Source organism: Vicugna pacos, chromosome 20 (genome assembly GCF_048564905.1).
Source record: "Vicugna pacos chromosome 20, VicPac4, whole genome shotgun sequence".
In the NCBI taxonomy this organism is placed as follows: domain Eukaryota; kingdom Metazoa; phylum Chordata; class Mammalia; order Artiodactyla; family Camelidae; genus Vicugna; species Vicugna pacos.
The window spans coordinates 26,984,857-27,004,252 of NC_133006.1; the positions used below are offsets into that span (position 1 = coordinate 26,984,857).

At 38.3% G+C, this 19,396-nt stretch overlaps 1 protein-coding gene across 4 annotated transcripts in view; it reads right to left on the bottom strand.

The window, feature by feature from the left end:
- CARMIL1 (capping protein regulator and myosin 1 linker 1) overlaps positions 1–19,396 on the bottom strand; it is a 280,713-nt gene that overhangs the window by 24,146 nt on the left and 237,171 nt on the right. For all 4 annotated transcript variants that reach the window (XM_072945577.1, XM_015234614.3, XM_072945575.1 and 1 more), the window contains 2 exons: positions 5,539–5,605; positions 5,101–5,297 (listed from right to left, as the gene is read on the bottom strand). In XM_072945577.1, coding sequence (XP_072801678.1) covers positions 5,101–5,297; positions 5,539–5,605 — 264 coding nt within the window. The remainder of the gene's footprint in view (positions 1–5,100; positions 5,298–5,538; positions 5,606–19,396) is intronic.

The following is a 19,396-nucleotide window of genomic DNA, read 5'->3' on the forward strand; positions in this document are numbered from 1 at the left end:
AGGGGAATCTGTTCAGGAACACAAATCAAAGACTTCTCTAATTGTTTAGTCTCATCTGGAGGAGATAAGGGACCAATCAAAGACAAGGGCAATGAGAAAAGAAAGAAAGAAGTAGCCTAAGATGAGGCTGAAGTTTCTACATGGGTGAAGGGGCGCATAGTTCTCGGAACACAGTTCGAAGATCTGATCTGGGGGGAAAGATGATGAGTCCAACCTCAGGCAGTGTTGTGTGAGGTGCTGTGGAAATTTGGGCAGGCGTCAAAAGCTTGGGTCTCAGGAGAGAAGCTAGTAAGAAGCTGTAAGGAAATTATTCATCAATCTAGCATTTCTCTTTGAATGGACAACTCACAGTGAGCTCAGTAACATGCAGGGTTTGTGTCTGGGATAGTGGATTAATATTTCACGCAGACAGGTTGTGGGCCACTGAGAAAGAACCTGTAACCTGCCCATTCCTTTTGGGCATAAGGACACATTCCCATGTGGTTGTGGTATCTAGTCTGGATGTCTTGCCATAGGGCGGTGGGAAAGTTCCTTCCTGAAATCTTGATTTGCAAGTCTCAAGTTGCCTCTGGGGGAACCCGGCTCATGTCTGCACAGGCATTGTTTAAAAAGACCCCATCACTGGCTTGAAACAATCACCCACTCTAGTCACTGGCTGCGTCCGTGATGAAAATGAGCCGTGTGTTTGAGTTCACATTTGTGAAATGCTGAGAGGTGAGCATTTAATAGATAACAAAGGACTCTGTGAAATGTGAGTAAGAAAAACAATTAAACCTCTCATCTGAATGGTGCTTTACAGCGGGGCAAGGCTTTCCTGTGAATTGCAGTGGAGCAGAGAATCACCCAAGCTCGATAACTCAGTTATGGAGAGAAAGCAGCGCACTGAATAACTTTTGTTTTGATTACAAAAGACCACGTTGCACAGAGCTTGCTTTTATTATCATTTTTCCTTTTGTAAAAGAACAGAGAATGGAATCTCTATAGTTACAATAGCTCCGTAAGTGTGTACAGTGCTTGATAGTTTACTGTTTCCTCTTCGCATTTACCCTTTGAACTGAAAAGGAAAGATAGTTTCAGCTGAGGTTTTGGTTACTCCCAGATCAAACAGTGGCTCAGAGGGTGAGGGGCGCCCACATAGGTCACTGGACTGATGGATCAGAATGATGTGTCCCCAGGACAGATGGTCCTAACATGGGGCTCCCTTCCAGTGCACTCATGTTTCCCCTTAGAGGCTTCCTCTCAAATTCCTCTTCCCATTTTGAGAGAAAAAAAAGAAAGTTTTACTAGTATAATTTCTCCTTTCAAGCTTTTTTTTTTCCTGCTTTGAAACAGAATTCACAGCTAGCACAAAAGGTCTCTGGGGACATGAGTAACATCAGTGGGTTTTGGAGATGGAGACACACAGGGCTCAACAAAGCAGTCTGCTTTCCTGCAGCACAGGCCAGTTCTTAGGGTCAGGCAGGACCTTCTAGATCCCCCAGTCCACCTCTGTCATTTTTGAGATAAAGCGATTAAGAGCAGAGAGGTTAAGAGAAGTCCAGCATCTCTGGGAGATCTTTAGTGAGATGTGGGTTAAAAAGCATCTATTAAAACAGGAAAAGGTGTCAGCAGCCTGTCAGAAGAGCAGTAGAAAAACTCAAGACTCAAATGAAATGTGGTTGGTCAAAATAGGTCAAAGCTAAACACACATGCTGTTTTAGCTCAATTTCTAGCAGAAGGGAAGGACAGAACATAGACACATCGGAAGTTTTCAAAATTCCATTTGATTTGGGTCTTTCCGGTCAAGGAGAGTACATTGCAGATGAAAAAGGGGAGCGTGGCTGTTCGAAAGGGAGAGGAGAAACCTTAGCCTTGAGCTGGTTGGAACTGACAGCGTCTGTGCACAGAGAAAGGATTTTGCAAATAAAATCAGAAATTGCTGTTGTTGGTATTTGAGAAGTAAAGGAGGTAGATTTTGCATGTCTGGTGTATAAGTAAGTGCTACAGGGATAATTTGTGAATGTTTAAAAGATAAGCCGGTGATTATGAGAACTGAAGACACTTCAGACCACCCTCCCATCTCGCTCTGCCTGCATTATTAAGATGAAGGCAGCAGGGAAACACTGTAGGTGGTATATCTGGGTTTTGGTATATCTAGGCAGCTGCCAAATCCCTCATAATGTCTCCACAGGACGGAAGGGGAAAGATGGGCAGGAAGTAAGGACAATTAGGTACATTAGTAACTCTGAACAAATATACCCAAAGAGTGCTAATTAGTGGGTTGAATAGTCATGAAATCTTCCATGCATATATTAGACAGTAAGAAAGATGAAAAATTGAAAGCCAAGCAATCCAGTCAGGGAATAAGGAACTCAAAAGGAAATAAAGGAAATAAAATTAAAAGCTAAGACAAAAAATAATAAACTTATATGTATAACTGAACCACTATGCTGTACACCAAAAAGTAACACAACATTGTGCACTGACTATACTTCAATTAAAAAAATAAAATAAACAAGCTCTCTTTTCCTTTAAAAAATTAATAAACTTGAGAGAACTAGGAAGCTATCTTTGAAAAAGACTAATGAATGAGACCATATGAAACTAAGAGAGGCATTAAAATATATTAGAAATGAAAAAAATGAAGCATAGTTACTGATACAGAAAAGATTAGAAATTCATAAGAATTCTATAAACAACTAAATGAACAATTAGACTAAGTGAACATCTTAGAAAAATAGCAATTACCAAAATGGTCTCAAGAAGAATTAGGTAATCTGAATAGATCTGATGAAATAAAATTCATATTTTATGGCAAGACAAGAAAACTTTAAACATAAAATTTTTCTCTGCCTGTTTGGACCTCCTCCCTCCCTTCAGTATACTGTGCATCTGCGTTAACCAGACCTCCTTACGAGATAACCTTCCTTCTTAATCTTATAAGGCATCAGAATGACCCACTTCTCACTTTGTACGTATAGATCTGGTTGTGTAACCTGTCAATATGTCATCTGAAGTACAACCCTTTGTCTCAAAAACTTCTATTACTATGCTTTGATGCCTAATGGGCAGAACAATCCTCAAAGTTTTCTGAAGGATTGTCTCCTGGGTTATACTCCTCAGGTTGGCAAATAAAATTTCCCATTTCTTTCTTAGATTGACTACTGATTATTTTTTTGTCAAAAGATCTATCAGATCAAATCCCTAGTTTAAAAAATCTGCATATCAGCATTATATGCACACAGCACCCAGATACCACATCAGGCCCAGGTAGCTTCCTAGGAGAGGAACAGAAATTCTATATTATATGTAAACTGATCCAGAGCTTCCCAACTAATTTTATGAAGACAGCTGTGATATGGTGATTTATAATAAGAAATACATATATCTAGTCTTTATCCCCATTTCTGGCACATAGCTCCTAAGCCCTTAGAATTTCCTAACTGATGAGAATGATAGAGGTGTTCTGGTTATACTAATGAGGTGACTTTGGAACCCACCTAAACATGGAGGCTGATATCTAAGAGACCACCCACATGATTAGAGTTTGGAACTTACAGTCCCACCCCTAAATTTTAGAGAGCTGATAGAACCTGGGGGTTGAGCCAATCGCTAATGGCCAACTATTTATATCAGTCATGACTGCAATGAAGCCGTCATGAGAACCCAGTAGGACAAGGCTTGGAGAGCTTCTGTTGGTGAACACGCAGAGATACAGGGAGCGTGGTGTGCTGGGAGAGGGCATGGAGGCTTGGAGCCCCTTCCCCCATATCTTTCCCTAAGCATCTCTTCCATCTGGCGGTTCCTGAGTTATATCCTTTTATAATAAATTGATAATCCAGTAAGTAATGCCTGGGTTCTGTGAGCTGCTATAGCAAATTAATGGAAGCCAAGAAGGACTGTGGGAACCTCTGACTTATAGCCCGTCAGTCAGTATGAGTAACAACTGCCAATGAAAGAATGTCTCTCACCACGTGGTTCTATAAGAATTAAGCCGTTAGCCATCGCAGTCACTGACCTTCAACACATTTTGAAAGTAATTTAGGGTGCAGATTAGGAATGAGGTTCCCTGTGCTCTGGGAAAATTGGCAGAATAGGCCTTCAGGTAGTTAAATATTTTCAGGAGAAAATCTGATGAAAAATGCAATTGGTGCCAGAAATGTTGAAAGTAAAAACAATCTCCATACCTTGGCCTTGAGAATTCTGACACGTGACATCTAAAGCCCATTGGGGCATCAGACGTCAAGCACAAGCTCTAGAAAAGCTAAGACTGATTTAGGGAACACTGAGGCTACTCAATCCATCAAAGCAAACAACAGAGCAATAATATTAAATGACTGCGGCTACTAAATACTGTAAACTTCTCACTCTCCACTGAAAAACGTGGACTATGGTGGCTGTGTGGCAGCCTCACAGTGCTGTTAGATGCAAAAGCACTCTGAAAATCGCAAGGACTGTGAAACCGTAAGGTATTGTATTTTCACAATGAACCCAAGGGAAAGCAAGCTGTGGCAGGTTTCTCAGTCCACCAAGCCTCTGGGAAGAAGCCAGATCTATTTAGACCCATGACCATGGCATAAACTGTATTAAGGCTCATTAGCACCCACAGTTCAGTCCTCTCCTGAGTAGAAAGAGCAAGACATTCAGAGTCACACCACCTGCGCGGTTCCCCATGCACAGCCTCTTCTCCACCATTTAGTTACCAAAAGCCAGGGCACCAGCACAGGTCAGAAATATGAAGACAGGAGTATATGTGTGCGGTCCAAAATCAAATGCAATTTTTAATCACAAAGCAATTCTTTGGTACTTATTTTCCATCTTTTAACACTCGGACACTAAAATTTTATAGATGTAGCCTGTGTATCTCACCCACGTGATTGATATTTTTCTAAGGACTTCCAAGGATCAACTCTGTCCGAAAGAGTCAAGAACTGTACAGCGTCACCTTTTCCAACATTGTTGAGCACTAAGTGAGATATTCCATGTGAATGCACACAAACAGGTTCTGTACTCCTTAACTGCAAGCTTTCACATGTGCAAGGTGTTTTTGTAAGACTCTCAGGCGTTCCCCACCAAGGAAGACGGAGTGAGAGAGGGAAGGGGCATCTCCAGTCCACTTACCGCTGCTTGGGTAGATTGCTGCTTCTTGATCCGTCTTGGTCTTAACTTGGTGAAGTGCTCCAGCTTCTTTCCTTCCTCAGAGGGCAAGTCAGAGAGAAACCCTGAGCTCCGTTTCTCTTGTCTGACAGATGGGAAAGGCGGGTCTTCGATGTGAATGGGCACTTCTTCCAGGGCTTTATCAAGATCAAACTCCATTTCTAAAACAAAGCAAAGCCCAGGGCTGAAGCTTACTATAAAGAGATGAATAAAAGACCCCTCAAAGTAATTTTAAATCTATCGGGGAATAGCAAACACCCATTCACAAATCACTTAACTCTTTCTCAGTGTTTACTCACTGAGAACATCCCTAAGAAATATCTGTGAAATGGTCCGAGGTCCTTGCTGAGTGTGCTTCACAGTTGTAAGGAAATGACCGGCATTAGCAAAACCCTCACTTACCAAAGGCCCTGGAAACAGGCCGCAGCATTCGGCTGTGAATAGTCTTCCTCTTGGACTTAGGAGTCATCTAGCAATAAAGTAAAGAAAGTACTTAGGCAGGAATTTCCAGAAGACTGGACTTTGAAGCTTCAGCAACATTGCGGGGAGTGTTAATATTTGGGATCAATTGTTTAAGTTCAGTATTTGTTTTACTTCTTTCGAGGATGGTTAGTAACATCTGACAGCCTGATTGAAAAGACTAAGCCAAAACATTTCTAAATATTTACCATTTTCTCAAATGAGATAGCCCACTTACTCCTTCCTCTGGCCCTATTCAGTTAAATTCTACTTATATAGCTAAAAGGAACGATGAATGATATAGAATTTGATTCCAAGTGGCACATGAAGATGTTAGAACTGGTATAAACAATAAAATTGAAAGAGTGTACAAATCAATCACTAGAAATTGAAAACACAGTTATTCACCGTTCATTATCATAGCAACGTCAATGTAAGCAACATGGAACTCTTTATCTTCTTAACGATTTAAGCAGCATAACTTTTGTTTCACACTTCTGCCACAAAGATTTTGATCTTTACATTATAGGCAAAGACCACAGACCAAAGACCAAAGGAAAAAGTTGCCATGATTTAGAAGTCTGTATCTGCTGTCACTTCTCAGTAAGATGTCTTTGATCCTGCCTGTCCTTTACAAAATGAGACCAAAACCCAAACCATGGCCAAAACTTCCAAAGAGCATCTTTCTAGTATTATTGTCAACTGTTGATTATGTAAAGCAAAACCTCAGGAAGACATTAGCTTCTCCCTCAATCAGATAACACAGGTCAAAGCTGGAGAGGACCTTTGTCATCACCTCCACAAACAAATTCCAAGGAAGAAACTGAGTCATGGAGATGATAAAGACCACCATTCGAGTCAACAGGAGCAGGGCCAAGGACAGACCCAGATCAGGTCAGCTTAGCATCCCTCCCACCTCATCACTTGTTATATCAATATACAGATGGATGGATTTTACGGATGTTAACAGGTTTGATACTGGAAAATGGCATTTGTGTAAACTAAGAGATAATATAACTGAAAGAACTTAGTTTAGAGACTTCCCTTTCCCTTAATAGGTTGTCACTGAAAGCTTTCTCAAGAAAAAAAAAATTCACAAGATTGATAAACTTTCTTCAGTTCAAAGAACAAATTGTTTCCTATTGACCTTCAAAGCAAACAGCTTTATTGTTTTGACAATTTTATGTCAGTTTTAATAATAATATCCTTTTGCTATTATTTATTATTGTGAGAAAAGGGAAATAAAAAATAATGAGCAATGGAATTTAAATCCATACTGGTCTTCCTGAAATACAGAGTGAAACTTGCTGATTTAATTCTTTCAAGGTTTTGTTAAAAACAGACAATCAGAAGACTCTTTTTAGAAAACACTGAGCTTTGCAGGTTCAATAAAAACACAACCAATCCAATGCAAGTGGAAAGGAATCCGGTTTCAACGTAGTTCTCTCTAAAACTGGCCTTGCCGTTGGCTGAAAAAGTTAATGGCCTGACTGGTCTATTACCAAATGAAACCTCTAAAAATAATTCTCAGGAGACACAAAATACCAAAATAAATGCTATGTTTAGTCATGAACATTTCTTCAGTAATTCTGTCCACTTCGTGCACAACCTCCATAGGTAACAGGATCAAGAAATAGCTTGGGATATAATTTCCAGCCAACTCATTTAGATAGTCACAACTAAATAGGAAAGTTTAAAAAAAAATTCATAGAATGAAGATGTCTTCCATAATTTTTCTCTGACTCTTGATTAGATTTTACAAGAAAAGAAGGCAAAAATAAGAAAAGATGAGCAAAAATTATCTGGGTCAAGATTCCCTATTTAGCCTTTATAAGAAATACCAAATACATAAAACATGACAATAATGGCATTTCGAATATATTATCATTTTAATATATAAATAATACATATAGAATTATATATAAAAATATATATAAAAGATAGAAGCTCATGTAGAAACTGATGCCTATCTGTAAACAGATCATTCAGCTCAACCTAATTTCACAGGCATACTGAGAAACATACAGAATCATCAGGATTTTTGATGGCTGACATCAATCAAAGGGAAACTACTTTGCCTTTCTTGGTCTAGCTTTCTAATGCCTCAAAACCTAGTATATGAAATTTGACTATCAGAACAAAGCATTCTAATACGTTTTTACTGCTTTCCTTCATTTGATATGCTCCTTAATAGCATACAACTTCTAACAACTTTTGCATTTCGCATAAAACTCTTTCACTGTATTTGACATGTCTTAGTTCTTAAGTTTTGCCATGTTTGGACAGGGCCAATGAGCGGCCTTTTGCTAAATTGGGCAGGGCTTGCAGTCAGGCTAGTTTCCACAATTGGTGTTAAGAATGCAACCCAATTTTATGTTTCTTTTGATGGATGAACAATTTTTGTAATCTCTTACTCTCATGGGAAAGAATATGGGTTCAAATATAACAATGGAGAAAAAAATGAATTTTATTTTTTCATATTTTTCTTTCTTTTCTTTACAATTATTTCTTCCTTAACAGTTTTACAGACAATATGGCCTTGCTCAACGTACTGGCTTATTACTGTGATTCTATTACATATGAATTTAAAGCAAGAGGAAATGTAAGGATGAGCTGTGAACATCCACCTAAGTGTATATTTCAGAACAAATATTGTATGTTTCTCTAGAAATACAGTTTATATGGACTCTTGCCTCCCCCTTCTCACACCTGTTGGTTAGATGAATTACATCCTGGAAAAAAAAAATTTGACTTTACCATCCAGATTTACCTTTACTCTCTTCCCTTTTCGTACCAAAATGAAAGAGTTAATTTTCTCAGATTATTTTTTCAGTCCTCATTTACCTTTCCTGGACATTTGTCAATGCCTAAGTATTTTCTGATCAGAGAAATCACAAAGTGCCCTTCAGATGAAAAGGGGCAGCAGTGGAAGCGGAAGAGGTACACACATCAAATGGACCTTCCATAAATCAATTGAGGATTAACACGGCCAACTATGACCTCAAGGCCCAGACAGAACTACTTTATCTTCAAAAGTGCATTTTATGAAGAATAAGGAATTTTCAATATTCACATCCTCAGGAAACATGAGGAACATGAGCCCTTTAAAATATAACTTGAGAAGGAAAACCCTAAACATACTTATTCTGACATCACAAACATGAATAAATCCCCACTGTGGCAGACAGTGAACAGAATGCATGCCTCTCTTCTCTAAGAATCCAAAAGCAGCACAATGTCTACACTGCTTGGAAATCTTACTCATTTGATCCAATTTTTATAATGGATTTAAAACTATTCTCCAGGTAGCTCAATAGTGAGATATATATACACACACACACACACATTTATATACATACACACACATACATACATACATATATACATATACACACTTTTACCACAAATTAAGGATTAATATTAGACCCTTACAAACAACATGTTTATTCATTTTAACACATAATTCCCAGACATACTATTTTTTTTTTAAATGAGAGTTAAACTGGTTCTATCACCAGAAAAATAGGATGGAGTAGTTTCCTTGTTCATTTTACCAAGTTTGCTCAAAGAATAATAAACAACCCTCTCACTCCAAGCTCAAGAATCCTTAATTACTCTTCCTTGAGGTTAAAACAAACAAACAAACAAAAACCAAAAAACAGTTGGAAAGCAGATTAGTAAAATTCTTCTAATATAAGAAGGTATTTATGATGCTGATTTTCTACAACTGTGGGAAACAAGTAATATGACAAGAATCAGAAATTAAAAACCCTAGAAGTGTGAGTAATCATGTCTTTTTTTTTTTTTTAAACATGTTTGGAGTAAGCACTTTCTCCTCTTGAATTTTATACCCTCTTCATCAACACTCTGCTTGCTTTCAGGCACATGGCTGGGAATATTTTAAATTCATCACCTGTGTTGCTAGCTGAACCATCTTGTAAAATCCCATCTTGTCTCTAAATTGCTGCCTATTTCATTCAGGATCCACAGATGGATGACGACACTACAGTCTCCTGGGAGACCAGCCAGGCAGCAGGGAAGCAAATGGAGCACAAGAATGTAAACTAGTACAGCCAGAATCTGCAGAGCCACCAAAAAATACTTACACTTGTACAGCAGAGAGTCTCCATGCAGCAAAAAGAAAGGAAAAAAATATGAATGGAAGAGAGATAAAGCAACAGCATTACAAGAAAAGGGGAGGGGAGACACCATTCGCAAACAGAAAAGCTACATAAAAAGCCTTCATAGCAAAGGAAAGAGGCAAGAATGAGGCCAAACTATTATTAGCTTACGGCATCCAACTTAGTTTTTTATAAGCAGAAGCACAATTACAGCTTGAAAACTGCAGAAACTCTTCAGAAATATTACCTCTTTTGCTAAGAGCATGCAAAGTGTCCTCTACCAACTCTGTCAGGTATTAACACCACTTGGGGAATGGAGACATCATTAGCTCCAAAGGCACTAACTGGTGGACAGAACACTGGATGGATATTAGCAAACTCCATGCAGCTTTTGGTTCTTGGGCCACAGGGCTAGTCCCAGCAACGAAGTGGGGACAGTGTATCTGTGCACACATCTAAGCATCCCTTCGGGGTGGGGCGGGGGCAGGTTCATTCCTTTCCATCATCCTATCTTACCCACTGTGATGCAGTAGCTTTAAAAGTTCTCTCTCCCTCTCAGTCATCAAAGCATTCCAGGCAAGGATCTGATGCCAAAATCTAACATAGTTACCTACCTATAGTGTCACTGATATTGATGGTACCTCATACTTTGGTGGGAATTTAGGTCACCTTACATTTCATATTAAATCTCTAATTGAATAATTTTTAAAACCTCATTGGTCATCACTGACACTTGTTAGGGCATTTTCTTAATATTCTGAAAATTTATAAAAGAGCCTTTAAAAACATAGCAAACACCAGAAAATCCTATTATAGAATGTTAGGCTTTGTGAAAGCAAAGTATGAGGGTGGGTGGAATCTTTTCCAAACCTGAAAACACACTCTGAGAAAGGCCACCTACTCTATCTACGTGGGGATGGCTTTTTTTTTTTTTTCTTTAAGTTCCTTATTTTGTGTGTGTCAATTCTTCTCAGTTACAACAGGATGAAAAATACAACAGGGCTCCTCAATTTGGGAATGTTAACAGTTGGGTGACCCACAAGTAGAGGGCTTCCCGTAACCATCACCACCATCAGCATTATCATCCTCAGCAGTATTTGCTTATCAGAAAGGCTTCCATCAGCAAGGCCCTGAAAAAGTCTCAATCCCCAGATTTCTAATTTCATATTTTATTAATTTTCTTCAAATAGGCCTCATTTTATGATACATTAAATTAGATTGGAAACAGCCTTGCTGAATGAAAGGAGAAAAAGCAAAAATGTATTTTCAAATATTCTTGAATTGTCCGAAATGAAGACTCTTGCCCCTGTCGTAACTACATATCCTGTGAAAAGCCTCCTTCAAGGTGAGACTATGGATACAGACATAGGAGAGTTACAGCCGATGGTTAAGTACCATAGATAATTTTAGACTTTCTTTCTCTTTGTGAAAGCTTAATTCAACATGACAAATAACTCTGTCCCAATTATTCACCTAAAGATCATTATAAGTGAAGGTGATAAAGCTTTCAATTGGTTCAACTCCTAAAATGGAAGGCAAGCAAAAAAAATGTTCCTATCAAGATGGAAACCATGGCAACAGACAGTTCAACTTATCAAACAAATAAAGATCATTAGTTCACTACTCCTGCACACTTTTCGGAACTCACTTAACATACTGACTTCAGCATCTCCCTTTCAGGACGAGGGAAGGACAACTAGTGAGTGAAGAGAGGTCATCCTCTCCCAAGAGTATGTCTCATGCTCAAGGTTTTGGCATCCAAGAAACTGAGCTCAAAGCAGTTAACGGCTGTGGAACTCCAGTCAATGTTTTTGTAAAGTCAGGCCTCGTTTTCTAGCTTGTAAAATAAACTGCTACGAGGATGAAATACGATAATGAATATAAAGTGCTTACTATAGTGCCAATCAGTGACCTCACAGTACTTCAATAACAGGTAGTGATTATAAGCATCAGTAATAGTATCACTCTTTTCATTCTTCTATTCCCAACGAGAAAAACTGGGTAGAGAGGGAGCCTTCATTAGTAGACCTACAATGGCGAAAAGCTGGGAACAATCTAAAAGCCTACTGAATAAGGGGATGGATAACTAAAATGAGGTATATTCAATGATGGAACAGCAGTTAAAAGGGGGAAAAAACTTTACAGCAACATGAAAAATCTCAAAAGATAATAGTGAAAAAAAGCAAGTTTCAGAAAGATACACACGCTATGATGCCATTTATGTAAATTCTAAAAACAAACAAAATAACACTATATACTGTTCATGAAAACATGTATGCTTGAGCATATTAAATAGTGTCCAAACTCATGACAGTGGTGCCTCTGAGGAAAGGGAAGAAGAGTGAGGCTATCAGGAGTGGTCAAATGAGGCCACAACTTTATCAGTACTATTTCATTTTATTTAAGATTCAACAAATATTTATTGAGCACCTACTGTGCCCTGGGTACTTCTGGAGAAGGGGCCTGGGTATAGCAGTGACTAAGCTAGATGAAGTCCCTGCATTCCAAGAGTTCATATTCTGGTATCAAAAAAACACACTGGCAAAACAAAGATGCTAATACGCTAACAGTTGTCTGTTCAGGTTGGTGGGAACATACGTATTTGACTTTTTTTTTTTTTTTGGTGTGCTTTCTTGTAGTTTTCTTAAGAACTCTTCAAAAAGCTTATTCAGTAATACTGAAAGGAATCACTCAGGTCACTTGGTGCTTACCAATTACCTGGGTTTACTCTGCAGACACCCTAAAAGACGCTCATCTGCATGACTGTATATCACCACCACCAGGGCTCCCTCCTGATGGGTAATGACAAGGGGACCAATTTGATCATCATAATTTGGAGGTGGAAACTGATCTACTATAACATACATGAAGAAACTTTAAAAATTCTTAAGGGAGCTCAGAGTTGTTTTATATGTAACAAGTGTTTTGTAAGTGTTATTATTGCCATAAAGCATTCAAGAATAGCTATCATCTCTCTAACAGGCCATGAAAAGCTGTTCAGCATCACTGATCATTAGAGAAATGCAAATTAAAACCACACCTCACACCTCTCAGAAAGGCCATCATCAAAAGGTGTACAAATGTTGGAGAGGATGTGGAGAAAAGGGAACCAACACTGTTGTTGGGAATGTAAATTGGTGCAGCCACTGTGGAAAATGGTATAGAGGTTTCTTAAAAAACTAAAAATAGAACTACCATATGATCCAGCAATTCCACTCCTGGGTATATATCTGGAAAAAAATGAAAACACTAATTCTAAAAGATACATGCACCCCAAAGTTTAAATAGCATTATTTATAATAACCAAGACATGGAACCAACCCAAGTACCCATCAACAGGTGACTGGATTAAGAAGATGTAGTAAATCTACACAATGGAATATCACTCAGCCATAAAAAAGAATGAAATACTGCCATTTGCAGCAACATGGATGGACTTAGGGAACAGTATACTTAATGAAATAAGTCAGACAGAAAACGACAAACATGTTATCACTTACTTGAAGAATCCAAAAAATAATACAAATGAATGTATATCTAAACCAAAACAGATTCACAGACATAGAACATTTAGTTGTGGTAACTAAAAAGGAGAAGGAAGTGGGGAGAGGGACAAATTAGGGGTATGGGAGTAACAAACTATTATATATAAAATAGATACATAATAAGGATATTCTAGAGTGCACAGGAAGTTATACTTATTATCTGGTAATAACCTATAATGGAATCTGCAAAAATACTGAATCACTATGCTGTATACCTGAAACTAGACAATACTGTAAATCAATCATACTTCAATTAAAAATAATAAAATTTCAAAATATATAAATAAATCAAAAGCACACTGCCATCTCAACATTTAGGAGCCCAAGAAGCCAAATTACAACACAAACTCAGTACCACATCTACCTTTTTCATTTTCTTTACCATGAAACTCACATGTGAGGGATTTAAAAAAATTCAACATGAACCTAGATGAGAATTCACTCTAACAAAACCAGGTAAATGTTTTGCCACCCAGGTTAGCGATTCTTTCCATAAGAGCACGGAGATAGAGATTTGATGTCCAAGAACTGGCCCAGACTGGGCAAGGAATAAGAGCTCTTTAGTTAGAAAATTTGGAAAATGAGGGAGTTTACATCCAAGCACAGCAATTTAAGCATATCTGCCCAAAGGTCACAGAGGTACCTTTTGGCTTTCACCTCATCAGTCCCAACCTCAGGCTCTAGGAGCAGAAAAAGCATCACACCTACAAGGATTTCAACTACAGACAGTTGCCTAGTCAAGTACATTTACTTTATGAAACATTTTTAAAGATACTTAGGCAGAAATGGCCAAAAACGTTTATTATGAACTCCTTTACCAAAAAAAAAAAAAGAAAAGTGATTTTTTCAAGTTTTTTTTTTTTACATATGGCAGAATTCTTTTGAAACATCTTAAGCAGTGCCTCAAAAAAAAAAAAAAACAAAAGAGAGAAATGGGGTGAATTTGGCTGAAACAGGAGAATGCCTAGTGACTGACTCAAGTTTCCTTAAGTGCCCCCTCTCCACCCTGTGTCCCCAAGAGTCCTTGGGGGAAACAAAGTGAACATCTTTGTACAAAGGATGAGCCAGGACTCTGTCTCGTTCATCTCTAAATTCCCAGAGTCTGGAGAGAGGCTGACATATAGCAGGTGCGCATTAACTATCTGGTGAATGAATGAGTGAACTGACTCATTGCTCCAGGGCTCCTTCCACACTTCGCTTTTACAGACTTTTTTAAAACAGGAAATCTGTCACTACTACAATCATCATTTCCATTAAGGGAAATTAGGCACAAGGATAGAAGGGCACAATCTATTGTAAGAATAGGCCAAATTAAGACACATTTACTTTCATGAAAAGTTTTTTCTGTTGTCCTTATTTTTCCTGTGTTAGATTGATAAAAACTTCCTCATAGATCCTAGTGGCTCATGGAATGGTGTCTACTTCTTTAACCAAGCAACTCTTCAACTCTGCCCCTTAACTATTTAAACATTTTCCAATTTACCCCACCACCACCAAAATAGTATAATACAAGTATACTCCATGTAGATTCCCAAATTATTAACATTCTGTCACACTATTTCCTCCATTTTCTCTTTATCACACACACACAAAATTATGGCTGAACCATTTAAAAGTTGTTGGTATCTTGACATTCCACCTTTAAATCCTTCTGCATGAACATCCTAAGGATTATATTCTCCTACGTAACCAACCATTCATGGTTATCACCTAACAAAGTTAATAGCAGTTATGTAACATCTATGTACATACTGTGCTTCACATCCATATTTCCCCATTTGTCCATCAAATGTCTTACAACACTCTCCCATCCCCTTTTTGGATGCATGATCTAATGGAGAATTTGCCCCTGGTCTATACGGTTATGTATTTCTAGTCTCCTTTATCTAGCACACCCTCCTCCCCCCACCCCCAATCCTGCCTTTCTTTTTCATGATACTGACTTCCTTGAAGAATTCAGGCCAACTGTTTCCTAGACTGTCCCACATTCTATATTCGTCTGTCTCTCATCATTAGATTCAGGTGAACCATTTTTGGCATGGATGCTGAATGGGTGATGCTGTGAATTCATGACTGAATCACAACAAGTGGCACCCAGGTCAAGTTGTTCCACCATTGGTGACACTAAATTTGATCACTTCATTAGGGCGGGAACCTCCCGATTGCTCCATTGTTAAAGTACCTTGTGTCTTGGTAATTAATAATAACACTGTACGATGATACTTGCAGCTCATGTAGATGAGCCCATTTTTAAACAACCATTGACAATCCCTGCCTGAATGAATGAATACAAAGGGAGCCACAAAATTGTCACTTTCTACTTCTATCATTATTCCCACATTTATTAGGTGCCTCTATAAGGACTGAATTTCCCTTTTTAAAATCCTCTGTACCACCCTCTCTCTTTTATTTTCTTAGTATTACTCCGGACTTAATGGGTTTTTAAAATTAATCCAGTGTATCCTAAACTTACTGTCATTACTCTTTTTTGGTTGCATGAAGTATCCCAGTGGAAGCCATTTCAATCTGGATTTTGCATCCTTTGCAATGATCCCACTGGATTTAGAGCCAGTCTCTGCTTTTTTTGATACAGGATATCCTAGTTTCTCCTGTACACTTTTAAAATGGTTATGGGTAATCCCTGTTTAATGAACTAGATTGTAATAATTAAATATTTCCTACTAGATTGTCAGCTGAGTCAATGCTCAAGGTGAATCAAAACTCAGTCCTTATTAACTGATTTATACCCTCAAATATCTGACCAAACCATATTATCATATTTGTACTTTGAGAAGTAATTTTTATGCATTTCCATTTGTTCAGGTTTGAGGCAGTATAAATCTTACTGAGAAAACGAGATACCCAATCCTTTCTATGATGACTGCTGGAGAGCAACAATCTTTAAGATCTAGGAAGAGTAGGAATATGGAAGCCATAACTCTGAGAGAGTTGCAATAAATCAATGGACAAAAGGAAGAATGATGTGTAGAGATTTAGTGAGGTGCCACATTTCCTACTGAATGCAGTATTAAATCCAGCTAGTCACATCACACTCATTAACTTTTATATCCAGAATCTCATTTCATAGAAAAGTTAAAATGGCATCTTGATGTTAAAACCAAAACATTCAGGGAGCCGTATGGATGACAGACAATTGTGAAGATCACAGTTGAGTACTATTTTTAAATGAACATGGTTCGTTCTGTTATTTCCCAGATCTCCACAATTTTCTTTTTATACAAGAAAATTAAATCTTTATCTTCCTTTGTCATGTTTCCTCTAGGAAACAGCTCACTTTTTACTCATTTTAACTAATCTTGCAACTAATGGGAAAAAGGAATTTTACACTTAAACAGTCTCTTTAAAAAGTGAATATAATTTCGTATGTCTTTCTTGAGTAGTCCAAAGAATGAAACCACTTGGTACCAATTTCAAGCAAATATCTTACCTTGAAAGCATGTGTTAGTGCTGCCGGGCACAGAAGCGTGATGCTTATTAACACAAGCATCTGGTATGTGCCCCTTGTAGTGTTATAATAAAAGAGAGTGGGAACATTTAAGTACTTAATTGCACTATTAAGCACAATGTTATTCCAATTGTCATAAAAAGTTTAAAAACATTTAAAAATTGTCTTTATTGTACAAGAATAAACTGTGGGGGAAAACCCCACTGAGTATTATACTTGAAAGCTATTTTAAGTTTAGATTGTTGGAAAATCCAACAATTTATAATGGAAGGCAAGAGTGAGGAAGACAGGAGAAGACTTAAATACTCTCCTTCACAATGGACATCATAGCTCAGGGACGTCAAGATGAACAATTTAAAAAAGCATAAAATGCTTAATGCAGCACATTTGCTCTGTGCATGGAACATTAGCGCTATGTAAATGACAAAAAGAGTTAGCACCAATTCCAACACCACCACTACCAACAACAAAACCAGATGAAATCCTACAACAATTTGTTTGACTGCTTTAAAAATCTTCAGTCAAGTAAACTGCAGCGGCACCAGGTAAAGAGAATGGATGGTGGTTTAAGGACTGGTGATTTAGGGTTCTGGCTGGGGGGCTGCAGTAATCTATCAGCAATCAGGAGATCTGGTTCTTGCTGAATGTCATGGATCTCCAAGATTTTCTAAGACTGAGTCTTAAAACTCCATATCCTAACTCTTCATCCTCCAATAGAACTTCAGGTAAGGATGGCTTACCACCCAAACTTTGTAAAGTCTGTTCTGGCTTCGAAGTCGAGATTTTTGTCATGTTCAGTTTAACTCCTTTAGATTAACGTCCCTTCTAAATGGATTCTCAAGGTAACTCTCTCTAAATTATAGATCCATCATTTTGATAATTCACTCATAACTTGAGATCATTATTCTCATTAACACATTCACCTATTGAGGAAATCTGCCAAAAGCAATGCAAAAGTTACCTGCCACTTTTTTCACTGGCTTTGGTTTCATTTTAAAGTGAATAAGCTTTTTGCAATCAAGCTTTAGTGAAAAGCCGGATAAATTATCTACCAAACACACGTTTTAAATGCCACTTGGCACTGTATTATAACCAAAGAAGAATGGTTTTCAGAGCATATATGTGTAGTCTCTATCTGTGGTCCTGCCCTACGATTAACTATAACAAACCCTGCCTTATCAATGAATGTGTTTCTTTGCATTTTCCAACACTTAAGGCTTCAGTGATAAATAACTGGACACAGGTGGTCAATGCATTCAGTTACCTGTGGGGGCAGAGACCACACAACTAGTGTGCACAACTAGAAGCATTTCTGAGGTTTTGCTAGGGCCATGACAGACGATGCACTGAAATCTTCTTCAGGAAGGACCATTTGGGCCATGCTAAATTGGGTGAGGCATTTGGAGATTTCAGCTGGAGATTTGACATTTGAACACAGGCTTGAACTTGTGCAGGTCCAATTACAGGTGGATTTTTTCAATAAATACCTACTACAGTACTACTCATTCCATGGCTGGATGAATCCGCAGACGCGGAACAGCAGACACGGGAAGTGGCTGTACAGTTATGGGCCGGTTTTCAACTGTATTGGGGGTTGGCGCCCTTAAACCCCATGTTGTTCAAAGGTCAACTATACTCTTGCAAGGGCTGAAGTGGGTTGGGAGCTGCTCCCAGAACAGAATCCTGACTTGGCTTACAGGTACCCACCCTACCGCTCAGCTCTGGTCAGCCGGTCTTCCGTCTGGGTGAGAGAAATGACCACATATCTCAATTCTGATAATCAGAGTTGTATCAGTAAGGTCTAAAGCTTACAGCATTAGTTCCCAAGGTTAAGGCTCCAATTTCCCCAGCAGACAATGGAGCACCATGCAGTCAGAGCCAGGGACCAGTCTTGAACTTGCTATACTATAACCTCCTCAGTTCTTTTCTCTTAACTCTGTTCTCCTCACTTGCCCTTTAATTTCTATTGCAGTTATTAAATGTGCCGCCTAAAATAGTTTCTCAAGGCAAAACATACATAATTCCAAGAAATAAATACAAAGTTAATATAATCTAAACTAAAATACATAAAAGAAATGCAGTTCTATCTGGAGCATGGAAGTAATTTTTTGGTCCAGTTTCCAAGTGTGGTTTTTAGTATGAAAGTCAGTATGATTTTTCTTCAGCATACACATCAAAGTGTAAAACATAAAGCTAAAAACCATTGTATGTATACATATATATTTTTTAAGCCATATACTTTATATTTTGATTCTGTTAAGGAACAGGCATGTGATAGAGGCTTCACTTCCGTCTTGAGAGATGGGAAATCCTTACGTATCAAGTTCCAACAATGATAGTGGTTTCCTCTGAGGTACGTTTAAGGAAACTGAGATTTTGGATAGGCAACTTCCCTGTCTGAATTTCCACACGCGAGCTGAAGAATGAAGATTAACTCATCCCAACCCTAATTAGTGTTTCTAAACTATAACTAGCATAATTAAGAGACTGGGGTGGGGTGGGGTGGGGTGGGGTGGGGGTGAGTATAGCTCAGTGGTAGAGTGCACGCTTAACATGCATGAGGTCCTGGGTTCAATCCCATGCAAGTGTATTAACATCTCTGAGCTCTGGGATTCTCATCCGAAAAATGGGTTAAAATAGCTACCACACACAGCTGCCAAGACACGCAC